Source organism: Aulonocara stuartgranti (assembly GCF_965226115.1).
Source record: "Aulonocara stuartgranti genome assembly, chromosome: 8".
In the NCBI taxonomy this organism is placed as follows: domain Eukaryota; kingdom Metazoa; phylum Chordata; class Actinopteri; order Cichliformes; family Cichlidae; genus Aulonocara; species Aulonocara stuartgranti.
Window position 1 is genome coordinate 1,341,867 of NC_138959.1, and position 14,924 is coordinate 1,356,790.

General features: G+C 44.3%; 1 protein-coding gene across 11 annotated transcripts in view; it reads right to left on the bottom strand.

Moving 5' to 3' along the window:
- Positions 1–3,796: 3,796 nt before the first annotated feature.
- Positions 3,797–14,924, bottom strand: part of ebf3a (EBF transcription factor 3a) — a 281,532-nt gene continuing 270,404 nt past the window's right edge. For 9 of the 11 annotated variants that reach the window (XM_082544667.1, XM_082544664.1, XM_082544668.1 and 6 more), the window contains 5 exons: positions 14,566–14,631; positions 11,309–11,471; positions 9,739–9,942; positions 9,084–9,254; positions 3,797–5,398 (listed from right to left, as the gene is read on the bottom strand). In XM_082544667.1, the coding sequence (XP_082400793.1) occupies positions 5,367–5,398; positions 9,084–9,254; positions 9,739–9,942; positions 11,309–11,471; positions 14,566–14,631 (636 nt within the window). In that variant the 3' untranslated portion in view covers positions 3,797–5,366. The remainder of the gene's footprint in view (positions 5,399–9,083; positions 9,255–9,738; positions 9,943–11,308; positions 11,472–14,565; positions 14,632–14,924) is intronic. The other 2 variants (XM_082544660.1, XM_082544669.1) reach the window with 1 other exon arrangement.

Here is a 14,924-nt window from a genome sequence, read left to right on the forward strand (position 1 = left end):
CCTGAACCATGGGGCCTGTTCTCAACCCCATGTGACACTGTAGAGGCTAAACTGGAGGTTGTTGGATTGCTGTAGGTACAGTTAGGCACAAACAGGCAGATGCATGAAACTGCAGCATTTCTGCACAGCAGAGCTGAAGATGAATCCTCTGTATTTGTGAGGCTGGTTTAACACAAAACGGCTTCAGGTGAGTTATTAACCTCCAAAATCTGAGATTCATGTACTCCTGCCATATTGAACAAACCACTGACATCAATTATTGTTATTATGCAGATGTACACTCGCTACAGCCTGTCCATACTTATAGCATATTCATAACATACCCTCATACCGTGTACATTGTAACATACCCATAATAGACCCATATTTTGTACCCACCTATAACAGACACATTTCTGTAATATATCTATATTAGAGCTAAAGCACTTTCTGGATGGATGCAAACTACATTTCGTTGCCTTGTGACGTGTGCAATGACAGTAAAGCTGAATTCTATTCCATTCTATTCTATTCTATTCTATACCACAATTACCTCACTCCGTTTCCAAGATTCCTTCCTGCAGGGAACTAAAGAAAGAATAGACTTGACATTCCCAAACGTTGTAACAGAGGTCTGGTGAGGTATGGGCAGCCAGCAGGTTTAGCGGATGTGCAACTTGGAAGTTAACCGGAAAACTTGGAGGCTAGTCAGGAGGTCTACCTACAGCAAGACCACACAAGTCCTCCTGCCACAATAGTGAGAAGTGACCTCCTCTAGCTGTGCTATGCCGTAATACCGCTTGTTACAACGTCTTATAGCCAAAAATGAGGGTTAGAGTAGTAAGCTCTCATCTCAGATTATAAACTCAGATTCATATAAAATTGGCTGTAAAGTCATTTACTGACTGGCAGTCTCCTGCAGTCCTTATTTCTTCCTGTGTATCTGTGGGTGTGGCACTCACCTGACCTGCTATCAACCAGCATACCTGATGGCTATCCACCTGCGAAGGTCTGCAGTGTGTCTCCTCCAGCTGAACCTCTTTCTTGCCCAACTACCTCTCCTGGTCACTCCGCCGCACAGATGTGCCCTTGCCCAAAATAAGTCCTTTTTGGGGCACATGTAACTGTAGTACCATCTAAAAAGTACCACCATTCTGTGACTTCATTCAGGCAGAAATAAACTGTGATAAAATATAAATAACACATACATGTCTAAAAGATGTCAGCATTTTATGGTGCTGAAACTAAAGATACTTTTCTATGCTGTGGTGTGCTGGGGGAGCAGCACAGCAAAGAAGGACTCATCCAGGCTGGAGAAACTGATCAGGAGGGCTAGCTCTGTGGTCGGCATGAAGCTGGACACTCTGGTGACAGTGGCAGAGAAAAGGACACTAAAGAAACTGATGGACATTATGAACAATGCTGGGCATCCTCTGCACACGGCCATAAACAACCAGAAGAGTCTGTTCAGTGACAGGTTGCTTCTCCCAAAGACAAGAACTAACAGACTTAAAAACTCCTTTGTCCCACACGCCATCAGACTGTTTAACTCCTCTCTGGAGGGGAGAGGGAGGGGAGACAGGAGGACAAAGGAGGGGGGAACAACTAAGCTGTAGTGCCTCTTCACCTCACTGTGCAATACCTTGTGCAATACTTTTGTAAATAGTCAACGGTGCAATAGACTCAATACTTGAAATGTGCAATTCACTTGTATTTTTATTTTTATTCCTATTTATTCTATTTATCCCCTTCGTATATTTTATTTATATTGTCTCTGTATTTATATATGTGTGTGTGTATAACTCTGTAACTTCTGTCGGTGCTGTGCTTTTTTGGAAATCGAATTTCCCAGAGGAACCCACCCGAGGGATTAATAAAGTCCTATCTAATCTAATCTAACTTGTTGCCTTGGTTCATTACAGCGTTTTGACAGATTTACCTCTCTTTTGCTCTTCAGGAATAATCACCTTCACCTGAATCTTAGGGAGCTGTACTACTTGGTAATCTGAACAGCCGAGATGGGCAGTAATGGTAATCCGATTACTTTTTTCGAGTAATGAGTAAAGTAAGCAAAAAAGGTAATTAGATTACCGTTACTTTCCTGTAAGCATGCTGCGTTACTGCGTTACTAAAACTGCGGTTTTTTTGCAGAGTGTCTCACGACAGTGACGTAAGCGAGTGCGCCGTTAGTGACAACAGCTGTGTGCAGATCAACAATGGATCACATATCGAGTGCAGAGAGAGTATGAGCGTGCAGCGTTTAAAGCGTGGAAGTACTGACCTTACTTTGAGTTTGATTCCATAAAAAGTGACAAAAACATTAGTGTCCGCTGTGCGTGGGAAGAAAACTTCTTTTTACAGCGAAAAAAACCCCTAAACTTCCAACAAGCACCGAGTAGCTACGACGTAATGGGAAATTCACAGAGAAACTCGCGGATTCTTCCACTGACCGCGGCACACCTGCACCAGGGTAACCCTCCGCCTACCCCACTCCTGCTTTACAGGTGAATATAGAGCAACAGGACCGCTGAGTCTTTGACTTTATTTATTTTCTGCTGTGTTTTACTTGCATATATTTGAAAGACTGAGTGTAAACACACAAAATATTTTATTTTATGTGCTGGAATGTGCAGAAAATAGGTTTAAATGTTAAACTAATTTCTTCCAGTCAGTGAATGTTGCAGATAATTAAATTTTTGCTTGATGCATAAAGTTAAAAGATTAAAACTAATAAAACAAGTTTTAAAAAGAGACTTTTCCATCTGATTACATTCATGATGGATTATGCAGAAAAAGTAGAATTGGGCTGAAAGATCTATCGCTTTATCACCTACTCAGGTTGTAAATCGTGTTTTTAAAAAGTAACTAAGTAATTAATTACTTTTGAAAATAAGTAATCAGTAAAGTAAGGGGATTACGTTTTTTGGGAAGTAAACAGTAATTAGTTACTGATTACTTTTTTCAAGTAACTTGACCAACACTGTTGAACAGTGAGCTGAACTTTGGATCATCATCTTTTCTGCATTCCAGACTAACAGACCACTGACTGTGATCGTCTGCACCTAAGAGGAGGTGATAGAGAACAACCCTACCTGTGGTCTCAGGTGCTCCTTAAGCACTTTTTACCTGGTAAAGAGAGGGAGGTGAAAGAAGGCAGATAACCTACCACAGCAGCACAAAGATGTCCTGTCTGACTCTGACTGTTTAAACCAGGGGACCTCAAGGGCCTCGAGGGCCGGTGTCCTGCAGGTTTTAAATGTGTCCTTGATCCATCACAGCTGCTTTAAATGGCTAAATGACCTCCTCAACATGTCTTGAAGTTCTCCAGAGGCCTGGTAATGAACTAATCATGTGACTCAGGTTTGTAGGCCCAGTGTGACCTCTAAAACCTGCAGGACGGTGGCCCTTGACGCCTGGAGTTGGACACCTCGGTTGAAAACATGGACGAGGGGGATAAGGACTCCTGTTTAGGCTGGAGGCAGGATGGTGGTATGTTAGGGGACCAAACCTATCCTGGACACAGCTGGTTTCGTTCCTTCTTCTGCCACCAACAATCGTGTTATGCACAAACACATTTGTTCTTCTCTGACCTCATAAACATGAGCGTGCTTCTCTCCTCTGCTACATCAGGCTGGTTTATTTCTGCAGCTCAGTCTGCATCACTACTCCTGAATATAATGAGATCTTACTGTGTGGAGAGGCTGACCTTGAATATTAGGTTTAAGCACGTTGCAGTGATTGGTTGATTTTATTTGACATGCTCAGCTTTGACTGGCTTGTTTTTGTCTTTTATTTGAAGAAAGTGCTGGAGTCGATCAGAGCAACCTGCTGTCTTTATTCACTGTGAAGAAATCATTTCCAAACAGCCAAACAGTCATTGAACAAGAGTTACATTAAAAACAACTGAAACCAAACGAGTGGAGCTGATTGGACGTCAGCTTTGATTGACAGCACTATAAATGTGTGAAGACATTCATTTTTGTTTTTTAATACAAAACGATGGTTGTTTTTCAGTGTGGCAACACCACATACACACACATGTCTAAAACCCCATGAAGACGACATGATTTGACATTTATACAAAACAATCTCAGATATAAATACATATTTATAATCTGTATGTTACAAAAGAGTTTCCCTCGTGATTTTGGTGACGGGCGGGGCAGCGTGATCAACCACAGTGACGTATAAATATTCAGCCAGCTACAACTTTGGCAAAAATCACAAAACCCACAGAGAAAAACACACGGGGCGGGGCTTGAATGAATAGGAGGAGCTTTGGGGTTGTGGGAGGAGCTACGGTTAGAAAGACAACTCTGAACAAGAAGACAGACAGTTACAGTAGCGTATCAGGATGCAGGATTTTTTTTTTTTTTAACAGCGCAAGCATAAAAAAAAATACAGACGTACAAGGGCGGGGCTAAAAGAAGAAGGGCGGGACTTCAAGGGACAAACTGATATTTTTCATTTATTGTTTTATCGTTGTGCTTTCAGAGGTCAGAAGTTTATGTGCTGAGGTTACTGAAACGATTAAAGGCCTCAAATTATTCCTGCTGCAATTTCTGATAAAATAAACACTGTTCATGGCAACATGGACGCCGCCGGATACTGCAACAGATTTTAGTGAATTCTCAGTGGAAGGAGCCTTTCATAGCTATGCTTCCTGTTCGTCCCCCCTGTTCTGAGTCTGGCAGCAGCAGAAGTAACAGGAACCTCCCTCGAACCTTCAGCCCAACTGAAATCAGTGCTGCTGCTTCTGTGTTCATCTCTCTTTTCTGAAACGTTCTTCAAATATGACACTTCAGTTTGGCTAAAGGTTGGCAAAGGTTTGATGATGAGATGTCCTGGATTATTTTAAAAAACAGGGAGTGTTCTGCCTGCCCCCACTGAGGTTCACCTGAACTCAGGTGCTTTCAGAGGTGTTTATCATGTCACTCATTGTCTGCTCCTCATCAGGGTGCTGATGAAGGGCACCATTAGCACCCCGATTGCTAGGTATGACAGACACACTGATAACTGTGTCCTGTAATTTGAAGCCTTTAATCTCACTCCTCTTTAGATTCCCATTTCTTCAACTAAGATTACATCACAAGCAGACTAAGTGAAGTCAAGTCTTAGATGTGACATCACAGTTTTTACATTGAATGACCCCGCCCCCAAACATAGAGTATAACATCAGAATAATTACAGACAGCTGAAAGCACCCGCAGAAAGCTGCTCTACAAAAAGTCCTTCTCAGGTTCTTCTTAGAGGCTCGGCCCAGTCGCAGACGACTGGCTGCTGCCGGAGGCCCCGCCTCCTTAGGCCACAGGTCCCTCCTCCTCTGAGGTGATTAGTGCTCGTGGCTGAGGGGGAGGAGACAGGTGAGGAACGAGGAGGAAGGTTTTCTACATGGGAGGAACGACGAGGCCGGACATGGCTGCAGAGAGACGAGGTTTGAATTCATTAATTATAAACATACAACAGAAATGATGTGTGTCACTGAGTGACAGCCAGGTGTGACACCTGCAGAGCAAACATCAGGTGTGGAAATTTCTTTATTCTATGTATTGATCACATGTTTTGACAATATCACTTTAGTAATAGTAGCATCACTTTATCACGTAGTTGTATGCATGTAGGATAGTATCACAAGTGGGCCTTGTGTTTATCACAGCTTCACAGCAGGGCCATTGTATGGGGCCAACACTGTCTGTGCTGTTGTGTAAATGCTTATGCTATTGTGAACTTTACACACATGGAGAGATGCCAAACTGCCTTTCATTGTTTTTGTAACAATGACAATAAAGAGCTATTCTATTCTATTCTATTCTATTCTATTCTATTCTTGTATGTGGTCAGAGACATCCAGGCACTGCGTGTAAGAGAGGTGACGGCTGGTCGTAATTCTCCTTGGGGGGAAGGTTCAAGGATGAGCTGAGCTGGGAGGTATAGGTCATATATAAGACGTGAGCGCCCATCTTCAGAGGCCGCTTTGGCGTTTGACCAGAGCGCTCTCTGCAGCATGTGATTAAACCCACTCGCTGAGCGTTTGCACTTTATTTAAACAACTTCCACAACAAAACAGAATTAATTAGATGAAAAAAAATATCAGTACTTTGCTCATGTTTGAATAAAGCTTTGCTCACACCATGTTTTTAATCCAGATGTTTCAGTGAGTGATGGTCTGGCCTGTATTCAGCTCAGTAATGGAGTCCAGGTTTGTTCATCGTCTGCAGATGTTTGTCCTAACCCTACAGTTTTGGTCCTTCCTCCCCCCCAAACCATCAGGATGCTGCTGTGACCTGTAGGCTGATAACCAATCAATCTCATGCTTAGCTCGTAGCATCCATGATGTCCCAACAGAATCTCTGTTTCTGATTGGTCAGACTACAGGACAGTCTCCACTTGGCCTCTGCACGTCTGAAAGGAGCGCCCTGCGGTTAGTCAGAGGAGGCGGCGGTTTTAATTGATCTCTAAATCTTTTCAGGAAGTCGTGAGACATGCACGATGAAATCTTATGCGCATTTGCTTTTATGCTGCTATCTCGTTGAACTGTCGGCCTGGGGTGGCTCTAGCTCAGCGGGTAGAGCAGGTTGGCTAGTAATCAGAAGGCTGGTGGTTTGAGTCCTGGCTCCTTCAGTCTCTGTGTGTTAAAGTGACCTTGGGCAAGATACTGAACCCACAGCTGCTCTCGGTTCATCGAAGTGTGAATGGTCAGTTGGACGAGTCATGTAGAGTAAAGGTGCTGTGAAGGAAGAGTTTTACACTCTGACCTGTGAACCTCTCCATCAACCTCTGCTCACTGTACGAAAACACGTTCCACATTCAAACTGAGCAGATTTAACACTCCACGTGTTTCCAGAGGAACCTTTTCTGTCTCACATGAGTTTGAATTATTCGTTGCGCTCTGGTTACAGCCTCCGACATGCTCCAGCGCAGGTTTCAGCAGCGACAGTCGTTACAGTGACACTACAGGATGTAGCAGAGCTGCATTTTCCACCTCAGCTGTGAAACATTTTAAGAAGACAGGAGAGGACGGCAGAAGCAAGGACAGTGAGACGAGCAGAGGAAGAGGAGGGGGGATTAGGGCACTGACGTGTATTCATAAAAGGACACACGGTAGAAGAAGACAACCACTGACACACACACAGGAAGCCTACAGTGAGCAAGTGTGTGTCAGTAAAAGCAGAAGGATGATGGGCTGCATCGTTCAGATGAGGAACGCTTTAGAGTAAAATGAAACGTAAGCCTTGGCTGTGTCAGTCAGGTTTGTAGCCACATGTCAAACTTCACCTGGACAGGCAAAATGGTTTTGATGATGCCGTCCTGGTTTGTGAGTCAGATATTTTTCCTGTTATTGATGGAGACACGCAACAGGATTCAGAAGAATGTGAGCTGACTCCAGGATGGTGGAAATGCCCCGGGGAGACAAAATCCCGTGCAATCCAGAGTGATTCATGGCTACAAATCCTCCCACGTACATCCCGTTTCACGGCGAGCTCAGCTCTAAATCTGCTCTCTTTGTTGTAGGAGAAGAAGAAGAAGGCCCACTGTCCATCCTGAGCAGTAAACCTTCACAGACCTCAGTAACCTCACCAGTGTGTTAAAGGGAAAGGTCACATGATGCTTCCCTGATGATGAACTGTTTATTTATTGTACAGTTTTCCTTCCTCCACACCGGAATGTCTCAGGACAGTCGGACTTGATCCGCAGCGTTTAAATAATCATGAGATGCCTCCTTCCTCTGATTTCAGGTGAGCTTTGCTTCTTTGATTCTGTACACCGCCCTCCTTTGTCTTATGCAAACTAACCTAAAGTTGGATAAGCTGTTAACAAAACGGACGGTTTGTTGATGAAGAGACTGACTCCACCCACCTGTCCCTGTTGTGACTCGAATAAAACCTTAAAGAATCTGATGAGTTTTTAAAAACATCTGAGCTGAAAATGATGACACATCATTCCTCATTAGCTTCCTGTTAACGACAAAATGCATGTAGCAGCCCGCAGTTTAATTTACCAGCTCATTACACAAGCACGCACACACACACACATGTCTGTAGACTGACGCTTCACTCCTTCACAAAAACTGAAACGTTCTGGGATAAATGAAGCACATGTTCACAGAAACAAAACACAAGTAGTGATTTCAAAATGAAATTATTTTATAACAGCAACAACAACAATAATAATAATAATTAGAAACCACGTTGAAATGATGTCAGGATGAAATTGTTTCTCAGGTGCTCGTTTGAAGGTGAATCACTGATTTCATGCTCAGTTTCTGGCTGCTGCAGCTGCAACTATTAATAACATTCAAACTGTATTTACACATCACCCTGCAAATGGATCCACACACACACACACACACACACACACACACACACACACACACACTGTGGCCTTTCTGCCTCGGCGAAGGCGGAGAGCAACATGAATATTTAACACTCGACAAACCTCTCTGTCAGAAACACTGACATCACACACACTGGCTGCCAGAGTGTGTGATGTCAGTGTGTGTGTGTTTAATGCATGTGGGCATGTGTGTTTAGAGGATGTATCTGTGGGTTGTAGTGAATAAAACATGCATTGGCCTGTCACTCTTCATGCAATACTAACAGGACTCGGGTTACCCACCTCGACCCAGCGTGTGTGTCTGTGTGTGTGTGTGTTCACTCCATTTACTCGTCTGTAGACATGTGGTTGTTTACAGAAGAGCAGATGAAACTGAATCAAACATCTGTTCAGCTTCATGTTACTCTCGAGGCTCACTCGCTTTAATTACACCACATCTACATGTTTAAAGACATGAATCTCCAAAAGTTGATTCTGTTAATCGTTAAACGTTTTCAGTGGGAGAAACGTTTCGTCGCTCCAGAGATTTACTTACCTGGATGATTGAGCATGCATAAAGACATAAAGACATGAAGGAATTTGAAAACAAAATATAAAAATATGAATGTACTATTTCGTTTTAATCATAAGCTTTGTTAGTCACAGGTTCAATCATACTACGATCAAAGTATGTCTTCAGTCCCGGGAAGTATTCTTTCTGTCCCTAACACTTCTACTGACTTCGGAAAGAAGGAGTTTTAATTTGTAGACTCAAGGAGCTGCTGTCTCACCTTGCAGCCCATTGGCGTTGTTGGCGGAGCAGTTGGGTGGAGGAGGAGGTGAAGCTGGCGGCCGAACGACGGGAGCAAAGGCGCTCTTCTGTTTGACGGCAGCCGAGAAGGAAAAAACTCCATGCGAGGAGTTACAGTTAGAGACGGCCATGGTGGGACTGGAGGGAACGACTGGAACACAGCAGGTCAGAAACCATTTTAACCAGTAACTGTGATGGGACAGTAAACTACACTCCGTTAACATGGTTAGCTCTGTCTTACATGAATGATGTACTATCCAGTCAATTCAATTCAGTTTTATTTACACAGCGCCAAATCATAACAACAGTCACCTCAAGGCGCTTTGTATTGTAGGTAGACCTTACAATAATACATACAGAGAAAAAACAACAATCAATCTCCCTCCCATTCTACTTTTAAATACTCTAGGAACAACAAGTAGACCTGCAGTGTGAGAGCGAAGTGCTCTAATAGGGTGATATGGTACTACAAGGTCATTAAGATAAGATGGGGCCTGATTACTACAAAGTTCAAAGATAGAGGACCAGCACTACAGGGATTAGTGTAATTAGTATGAGTAGTATTCCTTGTAGTGGTTGTAGTAGCACTGCTAGGAGTATTAGTAGTAGTGGGTGTAGTACTGTAGTACATTTACCTTGATACTTACTGCCGTAGGGTGAATTGGCTGAGGACCCATTGAGGAAACCGGGTGATGTTGCCACCCCAAGGTTTGGCATGCCTGTGTTGCCGTAGCCATTCATGCTGTTGCTGACTGTGTTGCCATAGTTACTCTGTTGGGGGGTGGAGCTTGGTACATATCCTCGCGGTGACACACTGCTGGTGTTTCGACTGTAGCCGACTGGAAGAGAGTACAGTGTTAGTAACACTGCAGTATTACTAAGTGCAGTAAGCTAGTTTTATGCTAGATGAGGCTGCATGTAACTTTTCCCCAAAGGTGGAGTTTTCGGTACATGGAGGTTCCTCTCAGCAAGTATTTGAACTCCTAAACACTTTAGAACTGATAATGCAACATCCTGGTTTCACAGGCAGAGGAAACAGATGGTGGGCTGATCCCAGTTCTGCTGGAGATCCTTTGGAGCTGCTGGAGGGGGGTGGAGCCTACACCTGCTTTAATTGGGCAAGTGGCAGGGTACACCCTGGAGAGGTCCACCTTCCATCACAGGGCGAACACAGAGAGACATACAAGCATTCAACCCCAGCACCTTCTTGCTGTGAGGCGACAGTGCTAAACCACCACACCACCCACATACACATGCTCAGGAAGAGTGGAATTTGGAAAATCGTTCACATAATCGTTCATATGAGATTGGTCTTTCATATCACAACATCCTAGTAATGCGACCATCAACAATCCTTGCTGAACTTTGAGTAGTAGTAGTAGCCAATCAGATCCTAGAGTATGGACTTGAGTTCAGCAGACAGAGTGTAGTAAAGACAAACAGGAGGTGGAGCAGTTAAAATAAGAGAAAGGCCGCTTGATGTTTTTAATTCATCTGGTGACAGAGTGCTGGTGAATCTGAGTCTGGAAATGTGTGGTCCCAAAGCTGACGACAGTGGGTGGGGCTACAAGAGAAATTCATGAGGATTTGTAGATTTGCAGTGAAAGATTCTTCCTGCTGGGATCTCACAGAAAACTTGAACTACATGTCAAACCTTTTGTGGTTCCTATAACACAGAAAAGGGGCACACTAGAGCTGAATCAGAACTGCTGAATGATCCAGAAGACTCCAGTTCTTCTCATGGTTTAACTCTTTGTTCATCCCTCTATTCCAGTCCATTCAATTTAGTTTTATTTAGGCAGCACCAAATAAGGTCCTTCATATTGTAAGGTAGATACCCTACATTAATACAGAGAAAGCCAAACAATCAGAAGACCCACTTTGAACAAGCACTTGGTGAGAGTGGGAAGGAAAAGCTTCTGTTTAACAGGAAGAAACATAAGGCATTATTTGGGATGGGGAGAGGCAGCTATCTGGGTGGGAGGAGGGAGACAGGACAAAGACACGCATGTCCATCAAAGTGACATTCAGCTCTGAGCTGGTCACAAATCTAACGCTCGGTGCACCAAAGTCCTTCTTAGTAGACTTAGTAGTAGACTCTGTAGAGTACTCGTAAAATGTGTCATGTGACCAGGGTTACCACAGCCACCCCTTTAATGTCACTTCTGCCCCCATCACCTGCAGGATTTATCGGGCCGCTCATACCTTGCGTTGTCTCAGAGACGTTGACGGCGAGCTGCCCGCTGAAAGAGTTGACTCCCATCATGCCATGGGAGGCGGTGTTGCCCAGCGATGGGATCTGGTTGTGGTTCCTGGGAACGCTGTAGAGCGCTTCAGCGATGTCTGCTGCTCGCTTCAAGATGATCTCCTGCAGAGCGGAAAGACACAGGAGCATTTAAATATCTGGATTCATGCAGCTGCAGAGACTCAGGAGGGAACATAATCACATAACATCTCTACTGGAAATGTGGAGAAGCTATCATCCTAAAATTAAAACTCATGCATTAACACCAAAGGCAAGACTGATTAATTGAGAGTTGTGGTCACTTTGTTTCAGATGATAATGATAAATTACAATTAAACACCTGTAATACATTCCTGTGATATAATGTAAGGTATATTAAATCCCCCACTCGCCCCTGCGGGCGGTTTATCCTTCAAGCTCGGGTCCTCTACCAGAGGCCTGGGAGCTTGAGGGTCCTGCGCAGTATCTTAGCTGTTCCCAGGACTGCGCTCTTCTGGACAGAGATCTCCGATGTTGTTCCCGGGATCTGCTGGAGCCACTCGCCTAGCTTGGGAGTCACCGCACCTAGTGCTCCGATTACCACTGGGACCACCGTCACCTTCACCCTCCTTCTTCCTGATGTTGCTGACATTCAGTATCGCTACATCGATCACTACAGCTGTCTTCTTCTGTTTGTCTACCACCACTATGTCCGGGACTTCCAGGCCGTACTCAGCACAGATGTTTCTGTATACTATGCCAGCCACTTGGTTATGGCGTTCCATGTATGCCTTGCCTGCTAGCATCTTGCACCCTGCTGTTATGTGCTGGATTGTCTCTGGGGCATCTTTACACAGCCTGCACCTGGGGTCTTGCCTGGTGTGATAGACCCCAGCCTCTATGGATCTTGTGCTCAGAGCTTGTTCCTGCCATGATTAGTGCCTCTGTGCTGTCTTTCAGTCCAGCTTTGTCCAGCCACTGGTAGGATTTCTGGATATCAGCCACCTCCTCTATCTGCCGGTGGTACATACCGTGCAGGGGCCTGTCCTTCCATGATGGTTCCTCGTCTCCCTCCTCTTTCTTGGGTTTCTGCTGCCTGAGGTATTCACTGAGCACTCGGTCAGTTGGGGCCATCTTCCCAATGTATTCTTGGATGTTCGTTGTCTCATCCTGGACTGTGGTGCTGACACTCACCAGTCCCCGGCCCCCTTCCTTCCGCTTAGCGTACAGCCTCAGGGTGCTGGCCTTGGGTGAAACCCTCCATGCATGGTCAGGAGCTTCCTGGTCTTGATGTCAGTGGCTTCTATCTCCTCCTTTGGCCAGCTTATTATCCCAGCAGGGTACCTGATCACGGGCAGGTGTTGATGGCCCGGATCTTGTTCTTACCATTCAGCTGACTCCTCAGGACTTGCCTGACCCTCTGCAGGTACTTGTTGGTTGCAGCTTTCATAGCGACCTCTTCATGGTTCCCTTTTTTCTGTGGGATCCCCAGGTACTTGCAGCTGCCCTCAATGCCTGCAGTGTTGCCTTCTGGTAGTGAAATATAGTGAAAAACAGCAGAGTTCATGTTTTCTAACCCTAGCATGCAGTTTTCAGTCTAAGGCACTTTATTGTCTTTCTGTGATTTCTGATTTCAGTCAGTTTATTTTTGATTTTATCTCATCAGACTGAGGTCATTATATTGTTACTGCCACCATCTTTCTCTTCTTTGTCTTTTTTTCCAGTGTAATTGAGGGTAACGATCCACGATACTTCACTGACCAGCCTGCAGGGGGCACTCTGATGTCTGTCTGACATGCGCTAAAGATCCTGAGAGCGGCTCGTTATACTTAAACAGCTCAAGACTCCAAAAACACACATGTTCAGTTTACACATACATAACACACACACAAACACACACACAGTTATTATTATTATCACTACATTAGGATTTACATTTGTTTACAGGCTCTGCACTCTGTTCAAGGTTACGCTTTCATTTCAATAGACCTGTGTGTGTGTGTGTGTGTGTGTGTGTGTGTGTGTGTGTGTGTGTGTGTGTGTGTGTGTGTGTGTGTGTGATTAACTGGTGGGTTGAGAAGCGTGTCGGAGAGACTCTGTTGGGGAGGATGGGGGATATAAAGAGCTCCCTCCTCCTCCTCCTCCTCTGCCAGTGTTTCAGGAGGCTGTGACTCCTAAACCTGAAGGAGGTGGTGAGGAGGGGGAGGAGGAAGTCTGTCCTGTTTAATGAGTTTCATGTGAAATTAAAGAAGCTCCGGTTTGAACTGTGAGACAGTCTGATGATGATGTTATCAATAATCTGTGAAACATGATTATTGGTTGTGATTACGCTGACTGTGATTGGCCAATCCAGTAAAACTGCGTAAAAATGTTCATAAATATTCTCTCAGTCAGACTCGTGCAGCTCTTATGACAGTTTGTTTCCACTCATGTCCATGACGCTGAAGCAGCTCAAACCACTGAAGTGAAAACATGGTGACGTCTCAGAGCAAAAGGCGGTGCGCTGGTTTAGACACAATGACTGTAAGTAAAAGATGACATCACAGAGTTTTTGAAACCAGACGTGATAATGTGGATCAGTAGCGCTCTGCTGGACAGGTGGAGGTACTTCAGCTGTGTTTCGCTCTCAGCGTTCAGTTTGTCTTCATCCATTTGAGTGGTTGAATTCAATTCTGTGCCGGCTCTTATTTGGGTATAAAAACATGAATTCATTTTGTTGTTTGATGAATAAATAATGACATCATTCTTAGTTTGAAACACGTTTTGACAGATTACATTTTTTTTAAATTGTCTAATAAATCTGAAGCACTGTTTTCTGGGTTAACAGACACACGCTCACAGCTTGTTTCACTAAGTTTGTTCAGAGAGTTTAACTTAACAGTGAACACTTCCTATTTGTGTCGCCTCATTCTTTATTTTCTACTCATGTTCCTCCTCAAAGACACAAAGATTCAAAAGGATTCAAACTGAAGCGGCGTCCTCGGTGTGCCGACGCCACATGACGTCGTGTATGTTGCACTTGCAGCCACAGCTCGTGCGCACACCTCGTCTCCGGTCAGCCTTTAGACTCAATATTGTGTGATCTACTGTACAATATAAAGCGCCTTGAGGCTTGTGATTTGGCGCTATATAAATAAAATTGAATTGAATATATCAACAAGAATCTGTTAATCAGGGTCACCTGCACAGGTAAACACACTGATGTCAGCTGATGTGTGTAGACAGGTGAGCAGCTTACCTGGTTATTATGAGGCATCCCGTAGAGCGCCTCCACCAGGTCTGCTGCTCTCTTCAACAGCACCTCCTGAAAGAAACAAAGGAGGAGGGGTGGTAGTGTGATACAACAGAAGAAGAAGAGGAGGACATGAGGTCAGTAACAAAAGCCGATGAAGTCGTGTTGCCAGTGTCACTTGTGAACAGGTGTGAACAGGCTGCAGGAACATTTTCAACAGCTCTAATGAATTCTGTTTAATATTATGTTATTCATATAGAACCAAAACGCAACAGCAACCACCTCCAGGTGCTTCATACTGTAAGGTAAAGACCCTACAACAACACAGCAAAACCCCAATAATCAAATGACCTATGAGCAGGAGC